The sequence below is a fragment of the Grammomys surdaster genome, unplaced genomic scaffold, assembly GCF_004785775.1.
Source record: "Grammomys surdaster isolate TR1022 unplaced genomic scaffold, NIH_TR_1.0 130, whole genome shotgun sequence".
Lineage (NCBI taxonomy): Eukaryota > Metazoa > Chordata > Mammalia > Rodentia > Muridae > Grammomys > Grammomys surdaster.
Window position 1 is genome coordinate 23999613 of NW_021604588.1, and position 12132 is coordinate 24011744.

Consider the following 12132-nt stretch of genomic DNA (forward strand, 5'->3'; position numbering starts at 1 on the left):
CTGCCTGTTCTAGAGGCCCAGCCCTGGGACACAGGCTTCTGCTGCCTCTTCTAGAGGCAGGGAAAGCGAAAGCAGACTTCTGAAGCTGACATCCTGCTAACTTTGCCATGTGTTTTTTTTTTTTTCTTTTTCTTTTTCCTGAAATACCACAAAGATCAGAGAGCTGAATTTTCTAAGCACTAGAATATGAATATTCTTCTGAGGTAGACTAAAACAACAACAGTGATCACTGATGCCACATTCCTCCTGTGCTACCACGTAAGTGGATGCTTTTCAGAGACTAGTCAGTTGTTCTATCATGTGAAAAAGGTCACACCCAGGGAGAAGAGCCATTCTTACTAGCACTAATGCTGTCCCACTGAGATCACAGCAGAACTAGAATGGGCACGAGCAAGCTACAGAAGCACACAGATTCCGGCCATACCTGACTGATCCTTGTCTCCACTGGTGGAGTGTGGGGGAGGAAGGGAAATGCTTAAACTGTCAGCAACCAGTTGGTAACAAAAGGAAAAGTGTGAGATACTATTTGAAGCCTAGGAATGAAGATAATCTTGTTGTACTTGTGGTTTTAAAAGAGTTACCACAGAAGTATATTCAAATTGAGTTACCGATCTCCACGATAGCACTTCTCACTTCCCTGGGTCACTAACAGTGCATTTGGAGTAAGGCAGAACACTTTACAAAGGGTATCAGAGAAGTATACATGTGTCACATATCCTGAATATATTGTGATACAAATTAAAACATGTTAATATCAAAACAAAATTCATTATAACTTTTAAGAACTGAAGCGTCTGTTAAAGAATTTACTAAGTAAAGATTTCTTACAAATATAAAGGAAAAATTGCTTGCTAAGTAGCATCTTGCTAGCAAAGGCTGCGTATTAAACAGATACTACAGTTGTGCACACATCTCAACTAGAGAGACTCGGCCACTGGGTCCCGCTGCAGTACACTGTTTTAAAGGTAGACTTCTAGGTCTTTATGTCAATGTGTAGGCATACTGGACAAAACAGCACACTTTAGTCCTTATACAACAACTACTTTAGATACAAACAGATACATATTGTTTTAATTTATGTACTAATAATAGAAATAAAATGGCCAAACAAAAATTCCAAATAATTTTAGGACTTAAAAATTAAAAAAAAAACCAAAAACAAAAAACAAAAACCCCTGAGAACAAGCATACTTCCACTCAAGCTGTTGTTAGAGTAATTTATTTAAAGGTAACTTTGTAAATGTGCACCACAGCGCACCGGCCATGCCTCGGCAGGAAGGGGATGTGTGACTCTAGGTGTCAGCACTGTCCTCTAGCTGTCAGCACACGACTCAGGCTGCGTACAGGAAGCTCACTATGGCCCTTTCTCTTGGTGCAGCTCTGTATGGTACAACCAAGCTATTCCATTTTGTGGATTCTGCCCCTGAGAGCAGCTCAGCACACTATCCAATCTCAAGTGCTGTGTGGAGAAAGCTCACCCCAAATTTCCCTTGGACATTCTCTTCAGAAAAGCCTTTGCTGGCATAGTATCCACTGTGATCCAGAATTAACATACTAAGCAAACACTGCAGACCAGGGTCAGTTCTTATCAGGCAACACCGTAGAGGAGGCAAACAGGCTATGCATGAATGAAAGGCAGGTCTGATCTAACCCTTGGCAGAGTTCTAGGCTACAGTTCTAAACACACATGATGCAGCCTCTAAGCAAAGAGAAGGGCGATGCTTGGGAACATTATAAACTCTGTGCTCGTGCTTCCCGGGAGCCCCACTCTCAGAGCAGTCAACCCCAATAGAAAACTCTTCCCACTCAATACAATGAGGGCTCAAAACCAATAAGCAGACCACGTTTAATTCACACAACGAATTCTGCAGAGAGTTCATCTTAAAGAGAAGCAGAATCCTACACAAAAATATACAATTTGCCCTTGAGCAGATCAGAACAGAAGAAAAGAAAACCCAAGTTTACAACATTCCCCATTTGTCCATGGGTACAGCCATTGAGTGTTCTCACCAACTGCACCAGACATGGTGGCACATGCTCAGTGTCTATGGCCTCTTAAAGGAACCTTAGCATGTATGTTTATAGGCACTCGTGAGTGTGACAGAGACACCCTGAAGCCGGGCCAGAGAGCACCAGGGGAGAGGCTCTGCTCCTCAGAACCCTAAATGAACAGATTTAGTATGCCATACCCAGAAACACAATACACAATCCCTGGGCACCAGGATGGCACGGTGACCCGCTGCTAGAGGAGGGAGGACTGCGGTGGGCACCTTGCATGACAGTCAATTGTGATGAACAACAATAACCGCTTATCTTTAGTATACCTTGCACTGCTAGAAGCTGCTCCTCTGTGGTCCAACGGGCATTAATTTTCTGATTTGACTACAAAATTAAAAAGAAGTTTCCTAATGAGGATATGAAGACAGACATTTATCCAACTTGCTTTTTAAAAACTTTTCACCAAATCATAGACACGAGACTAATATGCTGAGTCATAAGGGATTCATTTTCGGGAGGGTTAAACATATCTTGAGTTACCTTTTATCCACACAGAAAGGTAGTGAAAGAAAACTGCACCCACATGAGAGGCTACACAACACTGCTATTTCCCGATTACAGTGTTCCTACTTCATTCCACAGATACTGGGTTTAGCCCAGTCTTAACATTTAGAGAGGGTCTGTGACTCTGATATTTCTCCACTTCACATTAAGTAAAACCATGATTTCTCCTAAAATAGTTGTACAAATTAGACTAAAATGGAGGACAAACCCAAGTCCTAAAGCACATCTTTAATTTCTGAAGCAGAAAATGAACCAATAATAAGACTTTTTTTTTTTTTTAAATCCCAGGACTTCCTAATGTTTCTTCCAAAATCACTCTTTAAAATCCTACAGTATCAACAACATAATGAGATTTCAGTGGTTCAAACCAACGACAAATAAATCAAGGGCCGTCAGGAGCAGAGGGAGACGAGTGAAGAGCCGGTATGCCAGCTCACAGATCACAGGAGACACTGCCCGGGAAGAGTAAGCTGGCACAGTGCATGGACTACTGGGGAGGGGCAGGCAGCGTACCCCGAGAAGGGACACCAGCTCTCACCTCTGGGTAGCACCAATGAAAAGAGGTTCACGCCTCCTTATAAACGAGTCTTTAGAAGGAAGAAGCAACCTCAAAGTCAGAAACAAAATTTGGAAAGGACGAAAAGAAAAAGCTTTAAAGATCTACAGCAAGGAAAAAAAAAAAGGAAATAGAAATGACTGAATTCCAGGAGACAAGAGGGACAACTGGCAGCCAGTGGGGAGCAGAGGACAGGGTGCAGAGACACAGGCAGCAGGGAGGCTGAGGACAGGCTCACACAGACCAGACGCAGTGAGAGTTCACCAGCTCAGCCTGGAGCCGTAGGGCCGCACTTCCAGCTACTTGGAAGGCCAAGGCAGGAGGATCTCAAGTTCCAGATCAGTGCTCCAGAACGGCTTAGACAACTCGGTGGGATGCTATCTCAAAATGAGATACACAAAGAGGGCCGGGGACACCGGTCAGGGCGTGTGAAAATTTAAATTCCCATCACCCTCTCCTCAGTGAGAAGCAATCAGTAAACTCAATCGCGGTCCCAGAAAGATAGCAGCATGGAGGAAGGGCAGACACTGAGTTGGTGACCCAGGGAGCTCACGAGATGCCTGGAGATATGTACTGGAACCATTTAAAATGGGTTCAAATATTTCAGAGTAAATAGTGAAAAAATAAATATAGGGCCTATTGTAACTTAGCTGACCTAGAAAGCAGAAACATTATAAACTGGTCTGATCTTTTTATGGAATAAAGTATTTATTACATCGTGTATCTGATGTATGGCTATGCCATGCACATTTGTGGGTATGGGGAGGCCTGAGGACAACTCTGTAGAGTTGGTTGCCTCCTCCCCCTTTATGTAAGCTCCAGAGCTCACACTCAGGTCCCCAGGCCTGCGTGAGTTTCTTTACCAGATGAGCCCTCCTGAGGGCCTGCCTCATGCCGAGATCTCTGTGCTCTCACTGCATTCTGCCACTGCTCTTCTGACCACACAACTGAGTGGTAGCCTTTGGCGTTGAGACTCACGTGGTCAGAACACGGGCTTTGCTCTTGAAGGCATCACGTGGCCATCACATGGGTGTGCTCTTTGAAGGTTTCATGTGATCATCACATGGGGCATGTTCTTTGGAGGTTTCGAGGCTTTTCTCAAACCCTTTAACTGTGTATTGCTCAGATGGTTCTTCTCCAAGTGCTTGGCTGTCTTTCTTTCCAACTGTTGCTTTGGCTGTCAACAACTCTGGAGATGACAGACTCCATTCTCTTGCAGACATCATCGAGCTTTTCATCTGTCTAGAATGTCATTTGGTGTGTGCTGTATTTGCATTTTATTAACTACAGTAATGGACAGGCACAGAGAGTGCTCTGAAGGTCTGGACAGACAGCAACTGAAGTTAGTGGAGAGAGTGAGCGCGTCCTGGTTGGCGAGCTTCTCCTTGTGTGTTTCCATCCTGGGACTCTCCTACACAAACAGCAACACTCACTTCACAAATCGCTCTGAGTATGAACTAGAGCTAAATCTAGAGATAGCACCTAAGTCAACGGCAGCTGACTGGTGACTGCTAAATCTGCAAAGCTAAGGCTCAAGGGAAAAGTATCATGAACAGAGGACAAAAATTAAACAGAATATGTACACAGAAAAACACATTTTCATCTAAACTCTAGAAGTGTTTTCAGAAAGGCACAGTCCATGTATAGAGAATCCTGAGCTCTGTGTGGGGAGAAGGGCCGAGAAGTTCTCCCAGCAACTGCAGGATTTGAAGTAAAGCTGAGGAAGTCACTGAGAATAAGGTGGGAAGCTTATATCGACCTGACAAGCAAGAGCTGGGGAGTGGGGGTGAGGGAGCGAGGGGGTGAGTGGTGGGGCACGACTTAACCTGGACAAGACTCTCAGGCCTGGACAGCTGGCAGAAGGCAGTGTGGCTGAGAAGAAATGCTCCTGTGGGAGATGGTGAGAGGCGGCGTGAGGATGAGTTTCATTTGTGATACACTAAAAAGAAGGCACTGGGACATCCAGGTAGAGCCCAGGTTTCATGTGGACCAAAACACAGTATTTATGTATCCAAACCAGATTTGAAGGTTTGAAAAGTTTATTTTATAAAACAATGGAATCATTTATACATTTCTTAAGTGTGAAGTTCTTATACGAGGCTTTATGCTCTTTAAAAAATTGTTATGTGTCTCCTCCTGAATGGCTCCTGTGTCCCCACAAAGGTGGTTGTTGACAGACAATGTTCTAACACACCCTGAAGCACAGGAACAGAGCACTAGCTTTTTAGCTGAACTCAAATATGGCTGTTGACTGGATTTGGACCAATGTTGCACTAAGAATGGGTCATACTCCAAAGGGATGCACGGGAGTTGTGTGAAAGTTAGAAAGTGTCAGAAGAAATGGGGCTCAGTTTCCAGGGTGTGAATGTTCGCCCTGGGTACATACCCAGTGAACAGCAAATGCAGCCAGGAGGAGCTGCAGCACCTCTCTCTCTCTCTCTCTCTCTCTCTCTCTCTCTCTCTCTCTCTCTCTGTCTACCACACTCATGCTTGCTGCCCTCCACTTCTTTAACTGGTTGAACACCATTCATTTTAATGTATCTATGGTGTAACTCTAACACAGTGAAGGAGTTAGATTAATGTATCTCTGGGAGAAAAAAGACACGTGAGTGTAAGGACTTAGACCATGTCTGTGTACGTGTGTGTGTGTGTGTGTGTGTGTGAAAACTACTGCCCACCAAACAAAGGAATGAGAGGAGGTACTGCATGTCTCAGTAGTCAAGGAAAAGGAACAGGAGAGGTAACCATCTAAAACAGCTTAGGGAGAGGGCCAGGGAACCTGGAGTCTCAACTTGTAGGGTCTGGTCTTCAAGCAACAGTTAACAGCCTTTAAACTGTAGCTCTGGTGGGAAACTGCAGGAAGGAGATGCTGCAGCTGGTTAAGATTAAATATGTCTGACAAAATGGAGACAGGGAAGGAGGGGGAGACTGAAGAGAAATAGAGCAAGGTATTTTAAACATATTAGGAGTCCTTTAACTTACTGATTTTAAGTTCTCACAAACCCTAGAAACTTTAATATATAGAAAGGACAACTAGAATATGACTTGTGACCAAAACCTAAACTCTGTAGTTGTCTTAGCAAACAACTTGTTTTAAAAGTAACTGTACAAAATAAAACAGTAACAAAATAGAAGGACTCAGCAAGCAGACTAAACACTGGATGCTTGCTGGGCATCCTCCCTGCTAGACCAGTTTGTCTTCACTTGCTTCTCCGTTTTGTCAGTGGTAAGTTCATATAATTTCACAAGAGCCGGAAAAAGTTTCCATGTTAAACTTTCTGCTCAAGGCTGGAGACTTGAGTATCCATCTTAAAGGCTGGAAGCAACCACCCAGGATGCAGTCCTAGTGACACCCTCTTCGGAGACTCCTCTTCTCCCTTCCCAGCTCCATGGGTTTCACTGCCTTGACCTACCTCCCAGTCATAAACCACACACCTCCTCTACCCAACACACATTTTCAAGGAGATACATGTGTTTCTAACTCTCACATGGATTATCTCTTGTTCTCGTTCCTGTGGCTAACCTCTTCTCTTCTCACTATACAACTCTCATGTGCCCAGCATCTTAGCAGCAAGGACATTTGCCTGTTTGGACACTGCCAAACAATTTTCCTATCATGGCACCATTTTACCACCTACTCTCTATACTGAGGAGGCTGCAGGGCTTTCCTGTACCTAATGTAAAGCGTACTTCTTCCCAGTTTCACAAAACAATCCTTCCGCTTAACAGTCCCTATAGCACCCTTGGTTATATTTCTCACACCTTATGTTTGCTCTTCCCTTTATCTGACACCGCCTTTCTAGGCAGACACAATCCTTGAAAACAGATGAGTTTTATATTTCCACTGACTCTCAGTGTCAGCTCGCCTGCTGGTTGGCTGTAACTTTCCGCATGTACCGCCTCTCTTTCCATGGCTGTTACCCTCTTCTCTGCTCTGTGAACTTTGTGTCTGCACCAATCCCATTTATCCTTGCCCTCAAAGAAACTCATTCCTGACCACCCAGCCAAATGAGTAGGGCCCAGTCGCCTTTCTAGAATATTTGTTTCTAAGTCTACACTTCCATGAGTTTATCATATAACATCTAGACTACAAGTGCTTTTTAAGCAGGCGGGGGAAAAATCACCTTCACTTTATGTGCTCTCCTTCCCCCTCCCCAACTCCCACAATGCCTGAATACTGAGAACACAGAACCGGTGATTAATAAACAGTTGTGGAAGTGAATGTGCCTTCTTCATTAAATGTTACTTAAAACCAAATAAATAGTAAGGCTCCTTGACTATGACAAGCACTGCGTTTAGTGATGTAATCACTCCAGAGGTTATTAACATCTTCACTGTCTTTCCTGTGACATAATCAGTATTTTAGAATATATTTCCCTGTCTTGAAAGCAACAGCGAATGATAAACAGACACACACTATGGGGACTTTCTGGCACTTTATGTACTTCAAGTCACATGAGGTCATTAAGTCACCCAAGTGACACTCAGACCCCAGTGAACCCATAGCCAAGGCTAAGATACTGGTGATTTCATTCTGTTCATTGTTATTGTATCAAAAGAAATAATGAATGTTTGATAACTCCTATCCCAGTAGCTGGCTGAAATGTGAGAATCCACCAAACAGTGCTATTCTATGACACTTTCTGAAGTCTATGGTAGCATGATGACCACTGACCAACCGGGTGTCAAATCCCGAGCTGCAGGAGATGCTACTATTTACTCCTGGGTGATCCTGATTAAGTCGGCCACTGCCCTGAGCCCCCGTCTCCTCCTATGCAGCAACTGTACCTGCTTCAGTTGCCTGTCTATAGATATCAGAGCCCGCACACAGTAGGACAAGCTGTTTACAGCACTGTCAGATCTTTATGCACAGTGATGAGTCAAACTGCCCTGGAAACTTCAAACTATGAAAACTTCAAGGTTAGAATTAACCTTTCTTTGAAGATTTGGTACTTTTTCTGTAAATTTATCTGGGCTTATTTTCTTGTGAGAGAAAAATGTTGATTATAAATTATTCAGCCTTTCCCTACCCACTTGGAAATTTTAATAGAACAGCTCCTAGAAATTTTCTGTTTTTTAAATTTTCAAACATGGTTTTGTTGTTGAATTTTATGTGTGTGGGTGTTTCGCCTGCATGTGTGTCTGTGTGCCATGCATGATCCCTGTGGAAGCCAGAAGACAGCATCAGATCCTTTGGAACTGGAACTGGAGTTATGGATGGTGGTTAGGCACCATGTAGGTGCTGGAAATTGAATCCAGGTCCTTTGGAAGAACAGCCAGCGCTCTTAACTGCCGAGCGATCTTTCTAGCCTCTAAATGTTCAAACTTTTAGCATAATAATTCTTCCTAGTTTGTTTTTAATAACACATGTGTTGATTTATTCAGTGTGAGATGTGTATATGCCATGGTGCACATGCAGAAGTCAGAGGACATCTGTCAACAATCAATTGGCTCTCCATCAGAGGGGTGGTGGGGATCAAGCTGAGGTCAATACAGACAGCACTGACTGACAGCACAGGCCCTCACTCACTGAACCATCCCATTACAACGTTCTTTTTACATCACCCGCCAAGTTCTTTTTTAGAGTAGGCTGTGGCTGTCCCTCTGGCCTCTGAGTCCCAAGTGCTGATATGAAAGGGGTGTCCCTAGGCTTGGAACCTGCCATGCTTTTAATACCTACTACACTCAATAGAATTTGTAAATTATGAAGCTGTTAGTATTTGAAAATTTTGCTTTATATATATTCAATATATGATTAAATACAAAATTTAAATGACCAATTCAAATTTTAAAGCTTCCTTTTGCAATAATATAGGAAAATAAAATGTTTTCTATTATAACTCTCTTAATTCAATGTCACTATAATGTATTCAGTTTACTTATGGGGCTTGAAATAAGATACTGATCTATGTATTTTTAACTGCTTCCCATGACCTAACCTTGATGTGGGGAGCACTGTTTCTATAGCCCTGATGTAGGGAGCACCGTTTCTGCAGTCCTGATGTGGGGAGCACTGTTTCTGCAGTCCTGATGTGGAGAGCACTGCTTCTGCAGCCCTGATGTAGGGAGCACCGTTTCTGCAGTCCTGATGTGGGGAGCACTGTTTCTGCAATCCTGATATGGGGAGCACTTTTCTGCAGCCTAGATGTGAGGAGTACTGTTTCTGCAATCCTGATGTGGAGAGCATTGTTTCTGCAGTCCTGATGTGGGGAGCACTATTTGTGCAGTTCTGATGTGGGGAGCACTTTTTCTGCAGCCTAGATGTAGGGAGCATTGTTTCTGCAGCCCTGATGTGGGGAGCACTGTTTCTGCAGCTCTGATGTGGGGAGCACTGTTTCTGCAATCCTGATGTGGGGAGCACTGTTTCTGCAGCCCTGATGTGGAGAGCATTGTTTCCACAGCCTGGATGTGGGGAGCACTGTTTCCGCAGCCTGGATGTGGGGAGCACTGTTTCTGCAGCCTGGATGTGGGGAGCACTGTTTCTGCCCACTACTCTGCTGCTTTCCCACCTCCCTCATCTCTCTCTCTCTCTTTTTTTTTTTTCTCAAGACAGGGTTTCTCTGTGTAGCCCTGGTTGTCCTGGAACTCACTCTGTAGACCAGGCTGGCCTCAAACTCAGAAATCCGCCTGCCTCTGCCTCCCAAGTGCTGGGATTAAAGGCATGTGCCACCACCGCCCGGCCCATCTCCCTCATCTCATCTGTAGGTATTAAGTGAGATACAGGAAGCACAGCGAGGCCCCACGGGAATACATGCAACTATTTGATCACTATATTCAGAGACAGGCAAGCCCAGAATATGAGTTGTAACTTGAGAGTCTTCAGAAAAAAGAAAGAAAGAAAGAAAGATTTCACAGCAGAAGCTTTTATAAAAGGACTTGATTGGATTTTAGGGGCATTTAAGTTTTCCTATAATTACCACGAACACAGAAACAAAACCCACATAAGGCTAAAGATGGGTAATGTATACCTTTATATATAAGATTTTGTATTTTCAGGTAAAGTATAAGGAGTATACACAGTAAAATCCTCATTGATGTTTGACCCAAAAAAAAGTGTCTGAAAATAAGATTTTGTTTAAGAAAAACCCCTCGTGATTTATTCTATAGTGTTACCAGTTCACATAGGTAGGAAAGGGCTTTGAGAAACTACTGCTTATGCCCAGATGTGTTCCAGCTTCCCAGGGACTACGCACTGTGCCCTCTCTTACTGCTGAGGGCAGGGGAGATGAATTAATTAAATCCGGAAACATCAGTCAAGACTTAAGAGATCAATTATGTAGATGAAAAAACTAGGGATGATCAATTGTCCACATTGTGAAACCTTCCAAAGGGACCAGCAGACCCCAAGACTGGGCAACCCCACAGCACGGGCCCTTAACCACATGCATCTCATATCATACCTCAGGCGGTTTGAACTCTTCAATTCCACCTTCCATTTTCTGCTTAAGCGCACTGTTTACTTGCTTAGCATTCTGAACCTTCACAAAAATGACAAAATGTGAGTCAGATCATGAACTTAGAAAATTCTTATGAGTACTACGTAAGTCAACAGGGCCTGTATCAAAACCCTCTTAGGTTTTGATGTGCTATTCTATCTGTCATTCGATTAGAACATACTTTGACAGATTGAAAAGACTGAGTAAGGGAATAACACAGATCATTTTCTTTTGTAGGGTGGAGGTGGGGGTGCTGAGTGCTGAGCTGGGCTTCACTCCTGGTAGGCAAGCACTTTACCACCAAGCTACACCTCATCATAAATCAGACTTTAAACATCATTTAATAGTGCTGTTTATAACCAAAGGCAGCTGGGAATAAACAAAGATTAAACTCTGTCGCCACTTCTCATCACCATAACGTTTTGACCAAATGGCAAATGTTCCTCTAATAATAATGGTAATCATGACTGACATTTGCTAGGTATAAGACATCATTCTTTTACATTAAAAATAAATCACTCAATTTGTACAAACCATTCTGTGTGGTGAATATAACTAGTTCTTTACAACACAACATACATATTCTTGAAAGTTATTATATCATGTAAAACCTTCAATTAACAAAACCCTCCATCTTATGGAGAAAAGGCACCTGTTGGGCAGAACATTCAGCACCGTCAATGGCAAACATGAAAAGACAGGGGTCTAATGAAGACAGGAGTGCAGCTTTACACACTCTAAAGAAATGTACAAATGCTACAATCAAGATGGCGCTTGACCTTATAAAGAGACTCAGGCTCCTGGGAAGCCAGATGCCAGCCTAGCTGCACCTTCTGAGTTCCTGTGCGTGGTAGGAGGGTGACTACCCTTCTTGAAATTCCACCCAAGGTTTACATCCGATGTGTGTGGTTTCCAGCACGCAGTGGATTGATATGGCTGTTCACTATAGAGTTATACGAATGTGTTCCGTCAGCTAGATGTAGGTCTTCACTGTCAAAAACCGTACATTCCCCAACACAAAAATCACACTCCATTCAAATTGTTCCCCAGTCTATCAAATGCAGTGGGATACACATGTTTTCAAACAGGAGCTGAAGTAGGCCTGACTCTGCTTCCATTGGAACCATCCGTAGAAGATAAAAATACAAGGCACACAGGGGTTAGGAAGTCTTTCAAGGTTATACATGTAAGAAGTACAATCTAAACATAAACTAAATTTCAAACTATGAGTCTATGAGCAAGTTAGCGTCCATTTAGAGTATACATGAGAACTGCCTGCTTGCTAACCCCTTCCTTTTGCTTGTTTTGTTTTTACCCAGTATGGGCAACCAAATATTATTAGGCTATTCATGTTTTCTCAACCAGAGAATCTAGAATAAACCAAGGGGAGGCTTAGAGTGAATCTGTTGGTCATGTCGGAAAGATGCACATAGGAGAAGGAAAGTGAGAGCAGGTAAGAGAATAAAGGTGCTGTGCTGGGCACTGCTGTGGGGTGTTGTGCACTGCTGTGGGGTGCTGGGCACTGCTGTGCGGTGTTGGGCACTGCTGTGGGGTGTTGGGCACTGCTGTGGGGTGTTG

At 43.4% G+C, this 12132-nt stretch overlaps 1 protein-coding gene across 5 annotated transcripts in view; it reads right to left on the reverse strand.

Moving 5' to 3' along the window:
- Positions 1–12132, reverse strand: part of Rcor3 (REST corepressor 3) — a 39509-nt gene that overhangs the window by 7643 nt on the left and 19734 nt on the right. For 3 of the 5 annotated variants that reach the window (XM_028758195.1, XM_028758221.1, XM_028758213.1), the window contains 2 exons: positions 10519–10596; positions 2325–2382 (listed from right to left, as the gene is read on the reverse strand). In XM_028758195.1, the coding sequence (XP_028614028.1) occupies positions 2325–2382; positions 10519–10596 (136 nt within the window). The remainder of the gene's footprint in view (positions 1–2324; positions 2383–10518; positions 10597–12132) is intronic. The other 2 variants (XM_028758204.1, XM_028758230.1) reach the window with 1 other exon arrangement.